The following is a 15903-nucleotide window of genomic DNA, read 5'->3' as shown; positions in this document are numbered from 1 at the left end:
GAACAACTTGACACCCTGTCAGCAACGACAAGATGAATCCTCCACAGGTTGCTCCGATATCCAAAGTGCCCACCGAGGTAATGCTCATGATCCTAGCGAGGGTACCTTACGATGATCGATCTCACAAAATCCTCCGTTCCATCAATCAGTACTTCGATGACATCTTCAGGAACAACCCGAAAGCCCTATCATCTGAAATCGCTCGCCAACAGTTCTTACACTTCTATCAAATTCGACAGACTATCGTCCCCGGAGCTTTTGATGGACAAATCTTGGGGTTGCTCTGGCAGAGAGCTCAGCACCTCCAGCCCTGGGTGGATCTGCTGTCGTCAACAGGACCTCGTCACGTTATCACCATCGGTGTCCTCCTGATCGACGTCATATGTAGTCTCAGGCTAAATTACCACCGAGGCAATACACATCGCGCTACGGCGAGTGCATTCGGCGTGTCGAAACTTGTCAGGAGGGCACTTCCACCACAGGCGTTGTTGCTGATCCGATATGTTTGCATGCTCACCGATGTGGCCTTGATAGGAGAGCTCGAGGTCGATCTAGAGGGTGAACTGACGCATTTCGTACTCGATGGGAACGAGCGAGAAGCAAACCGGTTCTGTCGCTACCTGCTGTTTGAGTCGCGATTTCTGGGAATGGTGACCACCCCAGCTGGCTTTCCTACTGCGGCGCCTCGTAGAGAAGAGTTCTATCAGAGTCTCTGTGCAGCCGCAATCTCTCTGCGCCACCGGCTCGAATCACCAAACCTTAACCAATACCATTACCGAGCAGGTCTGCTTTCGCACCTTGCATTCGACAAGGCCGTACAGCACATACTACCTTTGCCTTCGCCACCTACGACCAGCACGGCCGCTGCAGCAAAAGCAGAAGCTATGCCCAGCAACTTCGACCATGAAAGAGATTCGACGAAGCGAAAGCTCGCTACCCTGTTCAAAAACCATTGTCGTCGCAACAGACTACTCCGGCGTCAGTGGCAAGACGAGCGAAAAGCAGACCTTTTGCTTCGTGACATAAACATTCCTGACATTGTAACAGCAATCAAGAAGGAATATGCCGAAATCGACGCACTGGTAGCAGCCGACCAGATATTGCTAGCTGCAGAAGAGGAGATGAAGTTGATTGGACTAGACGAGTGGCCAAAGGTGCCATATCTGGATCAATGAAAGAGAACGTGTGTCCTTCATAACTCAAGACTCTGTTGCCCGAGCCATGTCTCGTCAATGAGCACGTAGGCTGGTGCGCTTTAGGTCAGAATTCAAAATCAGATCCTCAACAAGGCCTTCGCGTTCTCATGTCCGATCATTTGCAACTGCTCTGCCGTGACCATTCCACTTTGCTCCAGCTTCTGCATGAACTCCGCGCCATCAGCACAATTTGAGAACGGGAAGTCCACGCTGAACATAATCCTCTCGATCTTGCGACCCTCAACAAACACGACATAGGCGCCAGATCAAACATGCCGCTCGTTGTGATCCAGATGTTCTCATCCCAAACCTGCTGGAATTGCGTGTCCTTTCGCCGGACATGCCCCTGCTATCAGTACGCAAGATTCGTGAGAGCTGGAACGGAATGAACTCCCCCATATGGCCAATGACGATCTTCAGCTTCGGAAACCGGTCGAAGAGCCCTGCTGCGTACAGCTTAAGCACGTGCAACCCTGTATCAGCGTGCCAGCCCCAACCGAATGCACCCAGCGCCATTGCTATATTACATCAGCATATTCTCCTTTGAGATGCTCTGCAAAGTCACCCTCCGGAAACGCAGGATGGATGTAAATCGGCACGTCCAATTCCTGCGCCATAGCAAACACAGGCCAGAACTGCTCGTGGCCATAATGCCGGCCGCCGGTGTTATTCTCAATGAGCGCGCCAACAAACCCTAGCTCACGCACACAACGCGCAAACTCCTTGGCAGCAGCATCAGCATCTCCCATGGACAGCGTGGCAAAGCCGCGTAGTCGTTCCGGGTGCTTGGCAATGGCAGCTGCGAGGTGGTCGTTCGCGGCACGGCACTGGTCTGCGTTGCCGGCGCCTGGACCGTGGGAGACCACTTGCACCGCGACACCACCCTCGTCCATATTGGCCAGGCGCGCATCGGATAGATCTCGTAAGCTATCTTTGGTTCGAGAAGGAAAGAAGTTGTAGAGCCTTGCAATTTCGGGGTTGTCTTCGAAGCTCGGTGCGAGGAAGTGGTCCTCGAGGGTAACTAGTGGAAGTGGCGGAACGGCATCTTTGTTACTAAGGCTGACTTTACTTACGAGCTGTATCATTACTTTATTGAGCTGCAGACGATAGTACTTTATACCCTCCTCATAGACCAGCACGATATGACTAGAACGTAAGGACGACGGTCTGCCTTGCTTTAGGTTGCAGCGACTGAAGACGTGTCGGATATCGGTCTTACCGTAGCTTAACACCGATATTGTTGAGATTCTGATCATTCGTGTCTTGTGCTGTCACGGATTTGGCGATTCTATTCGACTTGATCCCTAGGGTGACCGCAATCCTAGCATATCGACACGAAGGGGTGTCGAGGTGAGTCCCACACGAGCCGCGGTAGCATTCTGTCGTGATGGCTCACCCGAGCATCGAGGGTGGCTGTGTGACCCAAAGCAGCGTCGAACATCAATGTCCTAGAGAATCACCGCATATCTGTCACTTGCACAGTGCTCTATGATGGATTTGCGTGAAGGATGTCATGTCCGTACCTCATCCTGACTGCTATACTGAAACTTGCGCATCAACGTTCAGCACAGATCGCTATTGGTACAGGTGCCCGACCGAAGCGGCTAGGGCTGCGTAAAATACTGTGCAGTGTAATTCTTGGCTCTAACTTGCGTTCCAAACTTTAGTGCAAGCTTCATGGTTCATGTTTCTGCTAATTGTGTTGCTCTTTCTTCGATACTATCCTATTGTCGTTGCGTACCATCAATCGACAATCATCTGATCGCCACGAGCAGACTTCGGATCGATGTTCGTAGGAGATGTCTCCACGAAATGAACCACTGCACGACAGCAAGAAGAAGAGACTTACAATGAAAAGGTGTACAATCTTCCATGACTGCGTCTGTTCTTCAGATCCAGAAACTTTCATTGATCCAGAACAGGTTGACAATTATAAATAGGCACTTTCCAATAGTCTCGCTGTGCCAAGCTCTGTACCAGAGTTCTTCGAGGTGTCTAGGTGGCAACCACGAGTACCGTGCTTGCGATAGATCTTCGCCTGTTGCTTCGGTATCTGCCTGAGCGGGTCGATTATTTGCTCACTGGAACCAGTGTTTGATTTTGGGTGATTGCCTGAAGGAAATTTGTTATACCAGGAGACTACAGTATACCACAGTCTGCGGCACATTACGAATTGAAAGTCTATGATACACGACTGACCAGGTATTCCATGGTACCGGAGCTTGCCAAGGGTAGCGCTTCTCCAACACCATATAGCAGAAGTCTGCAAACATGGGATTTCCCCAATGTTGCTGGGAATCAACTACATGCTGTCAGCGTTCTTCATCATCGAAACCTGTATATCGACCCCTCGAAGCCTCGAACCCTCATACCGACGCTGCGTATGATTCGAGATCTCGTTGACGATGCCTATATAGGCATAACGTCGCCAACGGTGGCTTACTGGTGCCAGTCTAGTCGACTAAGCTGATAACGATCATCTGTGACAGTCGTAACTAAAGGAACGGTGAATTTAGTCAACAGATCACAGTCACACTCGTTATCGTCGTCGTCGTCGTCGTCGTTGATAACATCCTTCGTCGTCCTCACCACTTCTACTCGATAGTCATCGATTCGTATCACACTCCGAAAGAACGCGTAACGGCAGTATAGTTGAAGTCTACCACCTCAATGACGATTGTCCCAATTAGTCACTCGAAATCACTCCGCTAAAGTTCAGCTAGCAGATTCTTTGAAAACTATCCACGATCACATCGCTACACTTCTATCGAACATTGACATCATGTGCAACTCGGCAGCAACGCGTACCGGCGAGGACGACAACCTTGTCCTTACGATCTTGGCAAGAGTTCCATACGAGGGTCGACCTTACCATCAATTCAGAGGCGTAAATCGCAGATTTAACCGCCTGATGGGCGACGGAGGAAGACATGCTACCGCGCTGCCTACCATGGTTGCGAGAAGACAATTTACTCCCTTCTACCAACTTGGCAATGCCATCGGACCAAGAGGTGGATACGAATGGGAAGGGCTTCATGCTCTATGGGCAAGAGTCACGCTTCATGATCGCTGGCTCGATCTCGTTGGATTTATGGATCGCGAGAACACCGAAGCCTACTTCACAGCCATGGCGCTCGTAGACGCCATCGTCGCTTTCAAGAACCTCCGCCTGACACGTGGCTTCGTGAGCGCAGCTGATCGTCAGCTCTTCGATGGCTTGAACCTTGCCGGCCTGGCGAAGGTCGTGCTTCCACCTCCAGCGCTTATGCTAATCCGATACCTCTGCATGCGGACGGATGATGCACTTCAATCGAGGCTGCGTCGCGATCCTGTGGCCGAGCTAACAAGTGAAGGGGGCAACAACGCCGATCTGGAGGCGAGCTGTCTGTGTCGGTCCATCCTGTTTACCACACAGATCATCACAGCTAGTGGAACGCCTTTTCGGATGTTTCTCAACAACCAGGGGTTCTTCTCGGGATTGTACAACGTACAGCACGATCTTACAATGGATTTAGTCGCGCACCTAGAGGATCCGAATCTCGATAACACCGAATGCAGAGATGGCATGGTCCTTCAGCTGGTGCTTGGCCAGGCTTTGAAGAAGGAGATGTTGACGGACGAAGAACGTCGGCTGCCGATTAAGGAAGTTGTTGCCGATGACATCGATAAGTGGACAGGAATTACCGGTGTTGCAGATCGGCTTCAGTTCGAACATGATCACGATACGCAGACACAATCCGATGATGCTCAGCGCGATGCAGACCGAGACACTTCCATTCAAGGTACTTCGATCAAACATCAACAGGTGCTTGATTTCTATCATGATCAGCTGTGGCAGACTTCGATGCAAGACTCAGAGGCCGCACGGATCCGAAAGAGGCTTGCCACTGCTTACAAGTGCATGGTCCTAACGGACGAGAAGCTCCGGACCTTCTTCCAAAACAGATCAGCAGTCGATACTATGCTTGCTAGCATCAACCTTGAAGACATTGGTACTAGGCTGCTTGCCCACGCGACACGAATAGGCAACATGGATGCTCACGAGGTCAGGGAGGCGGCAAGCGAGGCACTCAAGGACCACGATCTCGACATGTGGCCCGACTCGGCCTACCTGAATTGATCATATGTGGGCAGTGCTACCGACAATCAACACGATATCCTGTGGTAATGACGAACTACTGAACATAGTGTGAAAGCAGATTGTCCATCTATAGATGCGGGACCAAGAGGATGATGTTCAAGAACTGTCCATCAGCGAACAATCTATTGTGAAAACACGCGTTTATTCCGGAAGCAGGCTGACACAAATCTGCCGCAAATACAGCGAGCGAAATCTGAATGACAATCAATCAAACGATGCTTCTTCTGTATGACGTCGCTCGCGGTCACATCGCTGTAATTCAAGATAAATCTGTAGACTCGTTCCCCATCCGCACCTGCTTCTCTTATGTTGCCTCTTTCAGTTGCGCTCTCGCCAAGACGTAGGTGACTGTCGTCCTGCACTCTTGAGGCTCCCCGTAGTACGGTTTGCAGTTGCGTTCACTAATGTGGTACTTGGCATCTGCCATTCTTGCTTATTCTTCCAGCATCGCGTCCTTCTGTCCTTGACTGCGTCGTCTGGTGAGAACTCCCTGTAACTTGCAGATACAGCTGTGCGCATCCTCTTACGCCTGCTCAATTCGCCATGATGAAACCAGGTCTGTGGAACCATGACGGATCGGTGCGGCTAAGAGAACTCTGACACGATACGCATTGTTCCTAACGCTACCGCCAAATTATCTCACTAGACGACGAGGTGCAGGCGATTGGAGGCAGGTGCAGCAAGGAGTGCACCACGATGAGCGCCATATCATATATGTGAGCAATAGTCGGCACGCGCTGTTGGTGCCGCACCTGCCTGGCTCCTGTTCTTCGAGATGATAGTCATACCGACTTCGTCCTCATGCGTTGTCATCGAACTTATGCACGACCACATCAGCAAACCTCTTGTTGACAATAAACGCACGTTGCCCGATCCCGCCTCGAGAACCATTCCTTCCAGCAGTGCTCATGAAAGCTATGGTGACACGTGGTGTGGGTGACAGTGGCCTCTTCATGTCTGATACTCTGCCAGCATACTATACAGTCCTGGTCGTCGAAGCGTAACGGATGCTTTGTCGTCTTCTGCAGCTCCTTGAAACCCCAGAACGTCCGCCAGGCCTTCTTTGATATGGTTGCTACATCAATCATGCGGTAACGGCGAAAGTAAAGGTAGGTGTGGAAAGCCAGGGTGGTAAGATCAACCGCCGTCGTAAGTAGTAGGGGGTAATTCATGTCAAGGAGGCCAGACATTGTCGTCAACCTTGGGATCTGCAATATCCTTTAGCACAGTGTGCGACGAGAAAGCTTCGAGAGATGGAAAGCTCGATTATGTTCTGACAAGGCACGTCAGCATTGTTGTCTTCAGCGGACTATCTTATCTGAAGATTCGTAGGCGACCAATCTTTGTGTCCACCGGCCATGCCGGTACCAAAGTCCGAGAAAGCATGATTCTGCCTAGAACCAAATCTCGAAACATGCTCAACCACACATTCCCTCGGCATCGCTAGTCCCGCTAAGCAGCAGCAACGCAACAATCATGCCATACAAACCCAGAACCTCAGCGAAGATCATAATCAGAATCATAGCAACGAACAACCTCGGCTGCTGCGCAAAAGCACGTACACCCGCATCCCCAACGATACCGATCGCGAAACCTGCTGCAAGGGCAGACAGACCCACTGACAGCCCGGCGCCGAAGTGTATGAAGCTGACTGCAAGTGACGTGCCGTCTCGATTGAAGACATTCTGTGAGATCTGAATGCTGACCACGAGACCGTAGATGGAAAGTATACCGGCCATGATTACTGGTGTGAGTGCTGTGATTATATTAGTACTATGCTGAGGAACGATGTGTCCTTGACTGACATCTAACCATGTTGTCTGGGCGAAGGACACCAGCTGCCATGATTCCTACTCCTGACTTCGCGGTCCCGTAGGATGCGCCGAAGTTTGCGAGAACGATCGCGGAGACGACGCCCATGGCGCCGAAGAAGGGCTGATGGCATGTTAACTCTATGCTCAATGCTGAGGAAGTGTCTTACCGAGTATACTGGACAGTTGTCGGACGCCATGCTGATTGAGATCTTGGGGGGTTGGTGGTCAGTACGCAAAGGTATCTGTCCGGGAAGGTGCGATACAGACATGGTAAGGCTGCATTGGCGCTTGACATGGCAGCATGGCTTTCTTATTGTCAATTAGTATCTGCCTGGGCTGGGCATTGTCTCACTTTCCTGCTTGGCTGGCATGTCGTGGTGCTCAGGCTGCAAGATTTCTCCTTCATCAATTGGTGGCACGTGACCGTCCTTCGGTTGAACGCTCAACCAGGAGCCTGTCCTGAACTCAGATGTACGGTAAAAGAACGCTAGATGCTCCATGTATTGGGTCACGGATGTTCGCAGGTGGTTCGGCGTTCGTACTCGCATTACCATTCGCGTGCCGAAACCCTGGGGTCTTCTTTTAGCCGGAGGTTGTGCTTAGGAGGACGTTCATTGACATGCGTTGCGAACGTGTACATCTGATGTACCCGAATGCATGAAGGCATAGCAGTCGTCAATGTGACTTGCACCTCGTAGTTGCTGCGGGCCGTTGATACAATATCCGGAACGATTGCACAGCTAAACAGCATGACTTGATTGTGCTGCATACCACTTTCCATCCTGACACGGGCAACCTTACGGCATAAGTGGCATCGTGTTCGATAACTGGCGAGTGCTAAACCTTCCATGGGCCAGTCATCAGCGACCTCCACCTGTTATCTTGGGCTGAGCCCTTCGGTATCTTGCAGGTACCTCTGTGAACACGGGAAATGCTGCCAACTCCTGTCTAGGGCACATTTCATCAACACAGCTAGTGCCACGGTTGCTAGCTCTTTCTCCTCCCCGGACATCATGTCGTCGCCAATGATGATACAGGAGTCAAAGACGATTTCTTAACTCATCTTGGTGTGACTTGACATAGAGATCCCGGATGGTATGGGCAGTTCTCACTCGATCTGCTCAAAACTTGAGTTGATGAGCCTTGTAGGACTTGTATGTGATACCAACGAACGCAATAGGTTCTGCGTTAATAGTCGGCGACATCATCTCAACTTCATCCTCGAGTCCGTATAGAAAGAGTGATGCTGCGAGGGGCACGTCGCAGGTGAACATGCTTTCATCATTGAAACGGCTCCTCAATTCGCAGAATCCCGAAGCAGGATAAGAGTCTTGTCGATATTGATGTGAACCTACCAGCCCTGTCAACTCGTGACTCTACTCGCGAGTTGCTAATTCTGGTCCAACCCGCAACTCATGAGTTAGCCTCGGCAGGCCCACCTAGTATAGTATAGTAGTAGGGGTACTAGCTGTACCGTAGTATAGATACCCCTATCACACGATTCGACTCCGGAGATACCTAATATAGCCCTAAGCCTAGTATATATGCCCTTTCTAACTCATAAGTTGAGTTGTGAGTTACGAGTTAGGGTCGGGCCAACTCGCGAGTTGACTGGGCTGGAACCTACCTCGTCGGGTACAAGTCACTGAAGATGGCCAATGAGGGAGCCTTGTTTTTAGCATATGGTGCCGTGGTTCAATGTTCTCAATGCAGGAGCTGGCTCAGAGATGCTGCCTATGCATGTGTGCTTAGGTCCTCGACAAGGGTATTTGAGGAGAAATGGTCAAGAAGGCGATGGCGGAGCGTGAGACTGTATGTAGGTCAGGCGAGACGTGGATACGCAACAATAGCAAACACCCCAGGGTCGTCATCTGATACACCTACCCTGGCTCGATTTCCCTTCACACCGGAGTGGAAATATGCTTGGCACACGTGCTGCTGCATTGTTCTTCCTCGACATTGTGAGTTTCCTCCCTGCGTCTCGCACATTCAGTATCTTATTCCTGCAAGCGCTCAATATCTTATTTCTCAAGAATCGTCAGTCACATCTTTTATCTTTGTACCATTCCCTCAGCCAATATGTCCGGCTCACGACCATCATCGTCGGCCAGTGTCAAGGCCAGCAAGACCGCCAGAGTGTCATGCTTATATTGCACCAAAGAAATTGCCAAAAACAACATGGCCGTGCATCTTCAAACAATGCACACAGAACAATACACTTCACGAGCAATCAAAGGCAAAGCATACTTCTGCCGTCATGTCAACTGCCGTCGCTGGAGGACGTTTGATGGCCGTGCAGGCCACTACTCCACACATGGGTGGAAAGCGTGGCCGAGAAGCGAGCTTCGGCGCGACAGCCGCGACGGTCAAGAGTATATTCATGACGGCCTCTCGCAACAACCTCACAAGGTTTGCAATGGCTTATGCTTAACTTCCACAGAGCAGATCATCGCCATAAACGAGATTTTGAGAGCACACTCAGACGACTTACCGGACACACAGGAGGAGCTAGACGCCGCGATGCTACCCTATTGCCTGTGTGCGGAGCGGCGAGGCGAGGACCAGGATGGCCAGGCAAACAATGCAGAAGCTCCATTGTAAGAAGTCTTCCACCGGAATGAGGATAGAGCATGACTGACTGCGGTGTTAGCTCGAGTGGTGCATTACTCGCAGCGTTGATCCTCCGACTTACACCCCAAGAACAGAGTGCTCAAGCTCCATGGTAAAGGTCCAACACAAAGATAGTATAGGGGTACGTCACATCATGTGTAGCCGGTGAACATACAGATCAAGACTGACAACATGGCAGGAAGAGAAAACCAGCATCGATCTATGCTGGCTTGGATTCGGGGCAGGCCATCATATAGCGCACTGTTTGCTTGAAGCGTCGGGTGGCATGTCTCGTCCATCTGCCCAACCAAACGGATCAATACAAACCTATGCCTTGTTTGCAGACTTGCTTGGAACAAGCCGGCCAGCCTCCAGCTAGTACGACCCGATATCGCGCGGTCCATCGATGAAGGAAAAACAGATACCCATGTTGCAGCTTCAATCGTGGAAGTGGAAATGCAAACCACGTGACGTTGGCCAGGGTCCAGCATTTCCACGATCATGGTGGGAGTGGAAACCAGTATCACGTGATGCCTCAAGATGATTCTTTGCCGGACTGGTGGAAGGTTGCGTTGAAGCTCACAGGCTCCAAGACAGAAGCGCGGTGTTGGAGGAGGTAGGAAGCACGAAGGTATCTAGAAACTGATGAACGGACCGTCAAAAGGCTTGACTCTACAAGCCCATCAACAAAGGAAAGCATGAGAATGAGGTGAACTTGCCACCAGTGTCAAATGGGCATCTGTACGGATGATTCTATCAACCATACACGTATAGAAACTCCCTACTACGGTAAACTTATGCTTGTGGTTCGCCAGTTTCTATGTCCAAAACGAGCATCAATCTTCACTACACTCTAACGGCCTCGGTGCTCCCAAACCTCTCAATGCGTTGATCATCAGCCTTCCCCTCCATCTTTTGATGCTCAACCTCTACTGCCGTCTCATCAACGAGAACAACCTTATCGCCAAACGCCGCTGCAATCTCTTCAAGTGTCTTTCTTCTTGTCTCGGGAAAGTACAAATAAGCCATGAGCAAAAAGAATGCTGAGCAGCCGACGAAGCAGTAATAATAATTTGGCCCAATATTGGCGAATGCAGATGGGCCTGATTCATGTTAGTAAACCTGTCGTGGAAGTCATGGTTGTGAAACATAGGAGATGCACAGCGCTCTAGACGATCGAGTCGAGACGCAACGTGCAAGATGTTCGAGCCATCAATGCATTGGGCGAGAGAAGTAACGAAGAGCACTCACCAGCCTCGGTTATCGCGACATTGACAATGAAGTGGCTAGCTGCAGCCAGTCCCATAATCTTGCTCCGAAGGGCAATAGGAAGTACCTCAGCACCATATAGCCATGTTGTTGAGTTCAGCATGCCGTAGTAGCAGACGACGAACAGGTAGATACCAAGAATGGCAAAGCCCTTGCCGACACGATTATTCGTATCCTCGAATCCGCGTTGCATTTCGGCCGCGTAGATCTCGATGAAGACGATGCCCGTTAAGCCGGTCAGAATCATCTTTCGTCGACCCCACTGGTCAGTCAACCATCTCGTGGTTATACAATTACTGACAAAGGCGCAGGTGCCATACACTGCTGACAATGCTAGGATCGTATGTGATTGGATGCCGAGGGATTTGTAGAGGATCGTCTGATAGTACCTATACCATGCATTAAACCTTGTGATGGAGACTTTCGAAGAGACACTACTTACTGGATCACGTTCACGCCAGTCAAACTGGTCATAGTCTGGACAGCGATCGAGACTAGAGCTCGGTGCCTGTAAAGCCGCCAGATCTCTCTGTACGTCTTAATCTCTCGTTCCATCTCGTACTCGATCTGCGCCCGCATGAAGGCAAACTCCTCGTGGACCTCGTGGGAGCTGAGGTCCCTTCGGATTCGGACGAATTCATGTCGTGCTTGCTCGGTCTTACCTTGACGAATCAACTGACGTGGTGAGTTTGGCATGAAAGTGGCCAAGCCAATGAACATGATCACGCCCCACGGGATCTGAATACCTAGCGGACCACGCCATTGAGACGCTCCGTAGCCAAGGTAGCTGAATCCGAATCCAGTCCAATTCGAAACGGCGGTCCCAAGTGATATGCCGCAGCCCGAAATTCCACCAACGAGACCACGCTGATGAGGTGCAGATATTTCTGATAAATAGATTGGTACGGTGGAAACCATACCGCCGACTGCAAAGCCCGCGATGGCACGACCCGCCAAGAACATTCCGATATTGACGCTTGCAGTCTGTATCGTGGTTCCGATGGTGACGATAATGCACATGAGTTGCATGAACCTTATTCTGCCGAGTTGATCGCCAACAGCGGTTTGAAGCAAGGCGCCACCTGCCTCGCCAGCGATGTAGACCGCAACAACTGCGCCTGTCAGACCTTTCGAAGGATGACCCATGTAATCGATCCAGCTCTGGTGTGCAATAGTTGTCGTTGCGATGCCAGTATCGAAACCCTATCATCATTCAGTCTTTGGTGTCCAGGCCTGCATGGCATGACTCACGAAGAGGAACGTGCCTATCGCTGCGAACATCGCAATACCAAAAGTGTAGAGGCTCGTCATCTTGTCGTAGAGGTTGCGGTTACCAGTGTGTGGTTTCGGCGTGCAGCTAAGAGATTCAAAAGGACGACAAGATGAAGGTTCCGGGCATTAATCAAGCAAAATGCACAGAAAGCTTGCAGTGCTCACATTAGGCAAGCGCAACGGTGAAAGGCCGACTTCACAGAGTGCTCCAGTAGTTACTCCGTCGTGTAAATCCGGGGAAGGGCGCCAGAGGATGGCCGGGGCCAATATTCGTGGGGGTTCGGGTTCCGCTCGGTTGACCCTTCCAGCGATGACCGAGGCATGTACATATTCAATCAGATCGTTCAAGCAAGCTTTCTCCGCTTCGCGTCCGCCTTTTCCAAGGTGAGAAGGCGCTGGCCACTAAAGAGGACCGGAGAGGTACCGGCGAATTTGTCGTCACCGAGTCGGTAACGAACATAGTTTGCATGGACCATTGAGCAAGAGCGTTGTCGGACCACGTTTGAGAGTCAGCAAATGTCTCCGGGTCGAATAGGTTCCCAAGGTCCATGACCATCCGCAGAGGATGCAGTAACCTTCCTTTTCGAAAGCCTTCGGAATTTAACGAGCTTGCAGCAACCAACAGAGTCAGAAGTGCTGCCAGAGATAAAGCTGTCATGCCAGCTAGGAGTAGCCAGGGCACATAAGTCATGGTATACATGTTGTCCCTTGTCATCTTCATCCGTATATTATACGTCAGCGTGTTCGACGCGAACAATGGGTCGTTCTGAATTGCATTGTAGACCAGAAAGCGCATGGAGCCCTCCAGGAACGCAAAGGACGCGACAAGATTGTTCCAGTTGTAAGTCTCTGTTGCGTCTTCTCGCTCCGTCGGTGCTTGACTGGATGCAATAAGATCACCGAGCCCTCCAAGTGATCCATACCCGGCAGCCGATTTGATTTGAGCAAAAAGTTGTAATTGCCACGACATAGGTGTTGTCAAAACATAGCTGGAGAACCCATAGGCATGGTCCACGCTATCCACAAGCCATGAGCTGAGGGACGACAAACGAGCCTGTTCCTGGTCTTGATGAATAGCTCCGTATCCCTGCTGCTCCCAGAAGCTACAATTTATTCCGTGTAGCTCTAAAGATTGGTTGCCCGACCCTGCAAATCCACTGAGGTCGCTTCTTGACCAGTCGAACAGCTTTGTAACTGTTTGCACATTCCCAAATTCCGTAACAAAGTGATGATTTGTCCCATTTGTTGGACAAAGTTTTCCGAACATTGTGCTGTTGTCGTTGAAACCCACCAGAGAAACACAAGTCTCATTCAGAAATTTCATTTCGAATGGCAAGACCGAGTAGTAATTCGTGCTGGGTTCGGCAGTGATAGTGACGACCCCATAAGGAGTACCGTTGATTGCCAGTCCCTGAAGGTCAAAGCTAGAGATATCGAGGGCGTTACAGGCGTACGTCAACCTGAATATCCCGACGCCAGGTATCTGTGACCCAGGCTGGCCAACAGTCCATGCATCAGTCAAAGACGGCAGTGACGCGTTAACGCCTACGAAATCCTTTGTCGTAAAGCCAGATCTCTTGTAGTCGTCACGTTGGAGTCCGCTGATGGCGTTCCGAAGACCGAGGTTGAAGAATGGAAGTTGCGTACCGCCCGCGAAAGATGGAAGGAGGCCTCTACCTGGACTCCACGTATTCGCATTGGGACAAAGCAACGCAGTGCCTCCGTCAAACCAGGAGGTATTAGATGTACAGCTTTCGATTGCCATCGGCGGTTGGTAAATGTATTCCAGTGTCTGGTTTTGCATGGTCGCTTCTGCGGCCTGATACCCGATGATGTTTGTGAGACACGAGTAGCTCACAGCGGCTAGGACGGTGGTCACTGCCGTGAGAGCACATCGAACCTCTCTACTAGACACCAGGCTCCAGAACTTAGACGGTGAATAAGAACCCCAATTTGTTGTGCTGAGTTCCACCAGGGTGGCGACTATCACTGAGGTTTTGTTCCACTGATGTTCGTGTAAGGAGCTCGTCCGTAGAAGCTGAAACGCCACGAAATTGAAAACAGCGAGTATGAGAGGAATGACCACAGCTGAGAACACAAAATCGAGCACCTTAGCCCGAGCCAATATCAAATCTATGTTCAACGGTACCGGCTCGAGCAAGCTGACTGTGCTATCGCTGCATAAATGAGCGAAAGCTGCAGCTCCAGAAAAGGTGGCAAGAATGATAGCAAGCACAAGCGTGGTGGCATAGACGATAGCACGTCGCGGAATGATGCGCTGCGACATGACCTTTCGCCAGAGGCTGTACCGTGCGTTGTGGTCGGAGGTCTCGAGGGGTGCTGGTGATGGTGATCTCGAAAGCGGTCGTTGAGAGACAGGTGACGGACTTCGAATATGTCCGTTTCCAGTTTCGAATTTGCATTCGAGCAGCTCGAGCTCTGTAACGGTCACAGTACCGTCTGCTGCCGGCATCCCTTCTGTTTTGTCGAGTAGAACGTGTTCTTGAGCTCCGAGCAGTGGAGATGGAGGTTCGAATGCCATGATCGTAGCCTGGACCGACTTGGTTCGTGTATATTTCTGGACAGCAAGTGCTGCTCAAGCTCGTGGTAGAGCTCGAAAGGCAGATAGATCGCACGGAAGGTGCACAAATGAGCGAGTGGTATGATCAGAGCGGGTGCACCAGAATATGAAGAATCAGGCTGAAGGGCTTCTTTCTGCGGGCATCCAGCTTTGCGAAAGCACCAGGTCCACAACATGGGGGTTATCATTTCCGATAAATCGTTCGTCCAGTATCAGGCCGCTATATTGGCTACATCCTGGCCGAGCTTGCAGTTGTATGTCCGTCGACGCGCCACATTAGGCATGGTTCAGACTATGCCGTTGATTGCAGCAACCTAACGATGCATGTTCGAGGCGACAGGCGAATACCGATTAGCGAGAAGACCAGCGTTGGTCATTATTGCTGCAAGACAAACAACATTTGAGAAGCGCTAACGCGCGAATGACCAGGGTGCTGCACTGTTCGTGTTCAGCCTGACGGGGTGCCTCCGCCTCTGAGAGCTGGCGGAAGACAAGCAAAATGCCTTACGCATTCAGTGATACCCTTTGCTGAATGAGATGGTCGGTACTGACAGCATGTGTTGACAGGGTGCATGATGGATATTGTTCACTAATCGACTTACACCGGTGTGCACGCTCTTCGAGTACTGAGACGACTACTGAGTAGATGATCACTTTGTGATCCCTGTAATAATGTTACGACCACAGAAGAAGCTCCGTCAGTGACATGATCGCAGCACATGTGAAGGAAGTGAGCTACAGAAAACCCGTCCAGAGACACCATAATAACGTTGCGCCTCACGTGACCTGCACCCATGTCTTTTCGGAATAGTCTCCTGAACAATAGCTATGGAATAGTACTTGTCCTCCATAGGATGCTCCGGATGGCGACGATTCTGTTCGGCTTCAGCTTCGCATTAGGACCACGAGATTATGATGCTTACAAGAACGTGAGGACCAGATGCACTACCTATCTTGGTCCAGCAACCTAGCCTCGCACGCCTCGTTCTCTTGTCTGTTCGGATCCGGCCTCTTCCCGAG

General features: G+C 50.9%; 6 protein-coding genes across 6 annotated transcripts; 2 read left to right on the top strand and 4 right to left on the bottom strand.

Moving 5' to 3' along the window:
- Nucleotides 1-32: 32 nt before the first annotated feature.
- On the top strand, nucleotides 33-1175 carry PMZ80_010015 (uncharacterized protein; the record flags this gene model as incomplete). Its single annotated transcript, XM_064878408.1, has 1 exon — nucleotides 33-1175. The coding sequence occupies one exon, from the start codon at nucleotides 33-35 to the stop codon at nucleotides 1173-1175; it is 1143 nt and encodes a 380-aa protein (XP_064725976.1).
- Nucleotides 1176-1714: 539 nt separating this feature from the next.
- Nucleotides 1715-2452, bottom strand: PMZ80_010014 (uncharacterized protein; the record flags this gene model as incomplete). The annotated part of the gene is made up of 1 exon (XM_064878407.1): nucleotides 1715-2452. The coding sequence occupies one exon, from the start codon at nucleotides 2450-2452 to the stop codon at nucleotides 1715-1717; it is 738 nt and encodes a 245-aa protein (XP_064725975.1).
- A 1526-nt stretch (nucleotides 2453-3978) lies between these two features.
- Nucleotides 3979-5316, top strand: PMZ80_010013 (uncharacterized protein; the record flags this gene model as incomplete). The annotated part of the gene is made up of 1 exon (XM_064878406.1): nucleotides 3979-5316. The coding sequence occupies one exon, from the start codon at nucleotides 3979-3981 to the stop codon at nucleotides 5314-5316; it is 1338 nt and encodes a 445-aa protein (XP_064725974.1).
- Nucleotides 5317-6755: 1439 nt separating this feature from the next.
- Nucleotides 6756-7348, bottom strand: CUP5_2 (vacuolar ATPase V0 domain subunit c; the record flags this gene model as incomplete). The annotated part of the gene is made up of 3 exons (XM_064878405.1): nucleotides 6756-7093; nucleotides 7143-7272; nucleotides 7319-7348. 3 exons carry the CDS (start codon nucleotides 7346-7348, stop codon nucleotides 6756-6758), a joined length of 498 nt encoding a protein of 165 aa, XP_064725973.1.
- Nucleotides 7349-10607: 3259 nt separating this feature from the next.
- PMZ80_010011 (uncharacterized protein) lies at nucleotides 10608-12341 on the bottom strand (the record flags this gene model as incomplete). Its single annotated transcript, XM_064878404.1, has 4 exons — nucleotides 10608-10864; nucleotides 11013-11419; nucleotides 11473-12233; nucleotides 12282-12341. The coding sequence occupies 4 exons, from the start codon at nucleotides 12339-12341 to the stop codon at nucleotides 10608-10610; spliced, it is 1485 nt and encodes a 494-aa protein (XP_064725972.1).
- A 292-nt stretch (nucleotides 12342-12633) lies between these two features.
- PMZ80_010010 (uncharacterized protein) lies at nucleotides 12634-14844 on the bottom strand (the record flags this gene model as incomplete). Its single annotated transcript, XM_064878403.1, has 1 exon — nucleotides 12634-14844. The coding sequence occupies one exon, from the start codon at nucleotides 14842-14844 to the stop codon at nucleotides 12634-12636; it is 2211 nt and encodes a 736-aa protein (XP_064725971.1).
- Nucleotides 14845-15903: the final 1059 nt, after the last annotated feature.

This window comes from Knufia obscura (genome assembly GCF_036327395.1).
Source record: "Knufia obscura strain CCFEE 5817 isolate CBS 148926 chromosome Unknown scaffold_15, whole genome shotgun sequence".
Classification (NCBI taxonomy): domain Eukaryota; kingdom Fungi; phylum Ascomycota; class Eurotiomycetes; order Chaetothyriales; family Trichomeriaceae; genus Knufia; species Knufia obscura.
The sequence above is the reverse complement of the archived record's forward strand: the minus strand, read 5'-3'. Positions and strand labels throughout refer to the sequence as shown.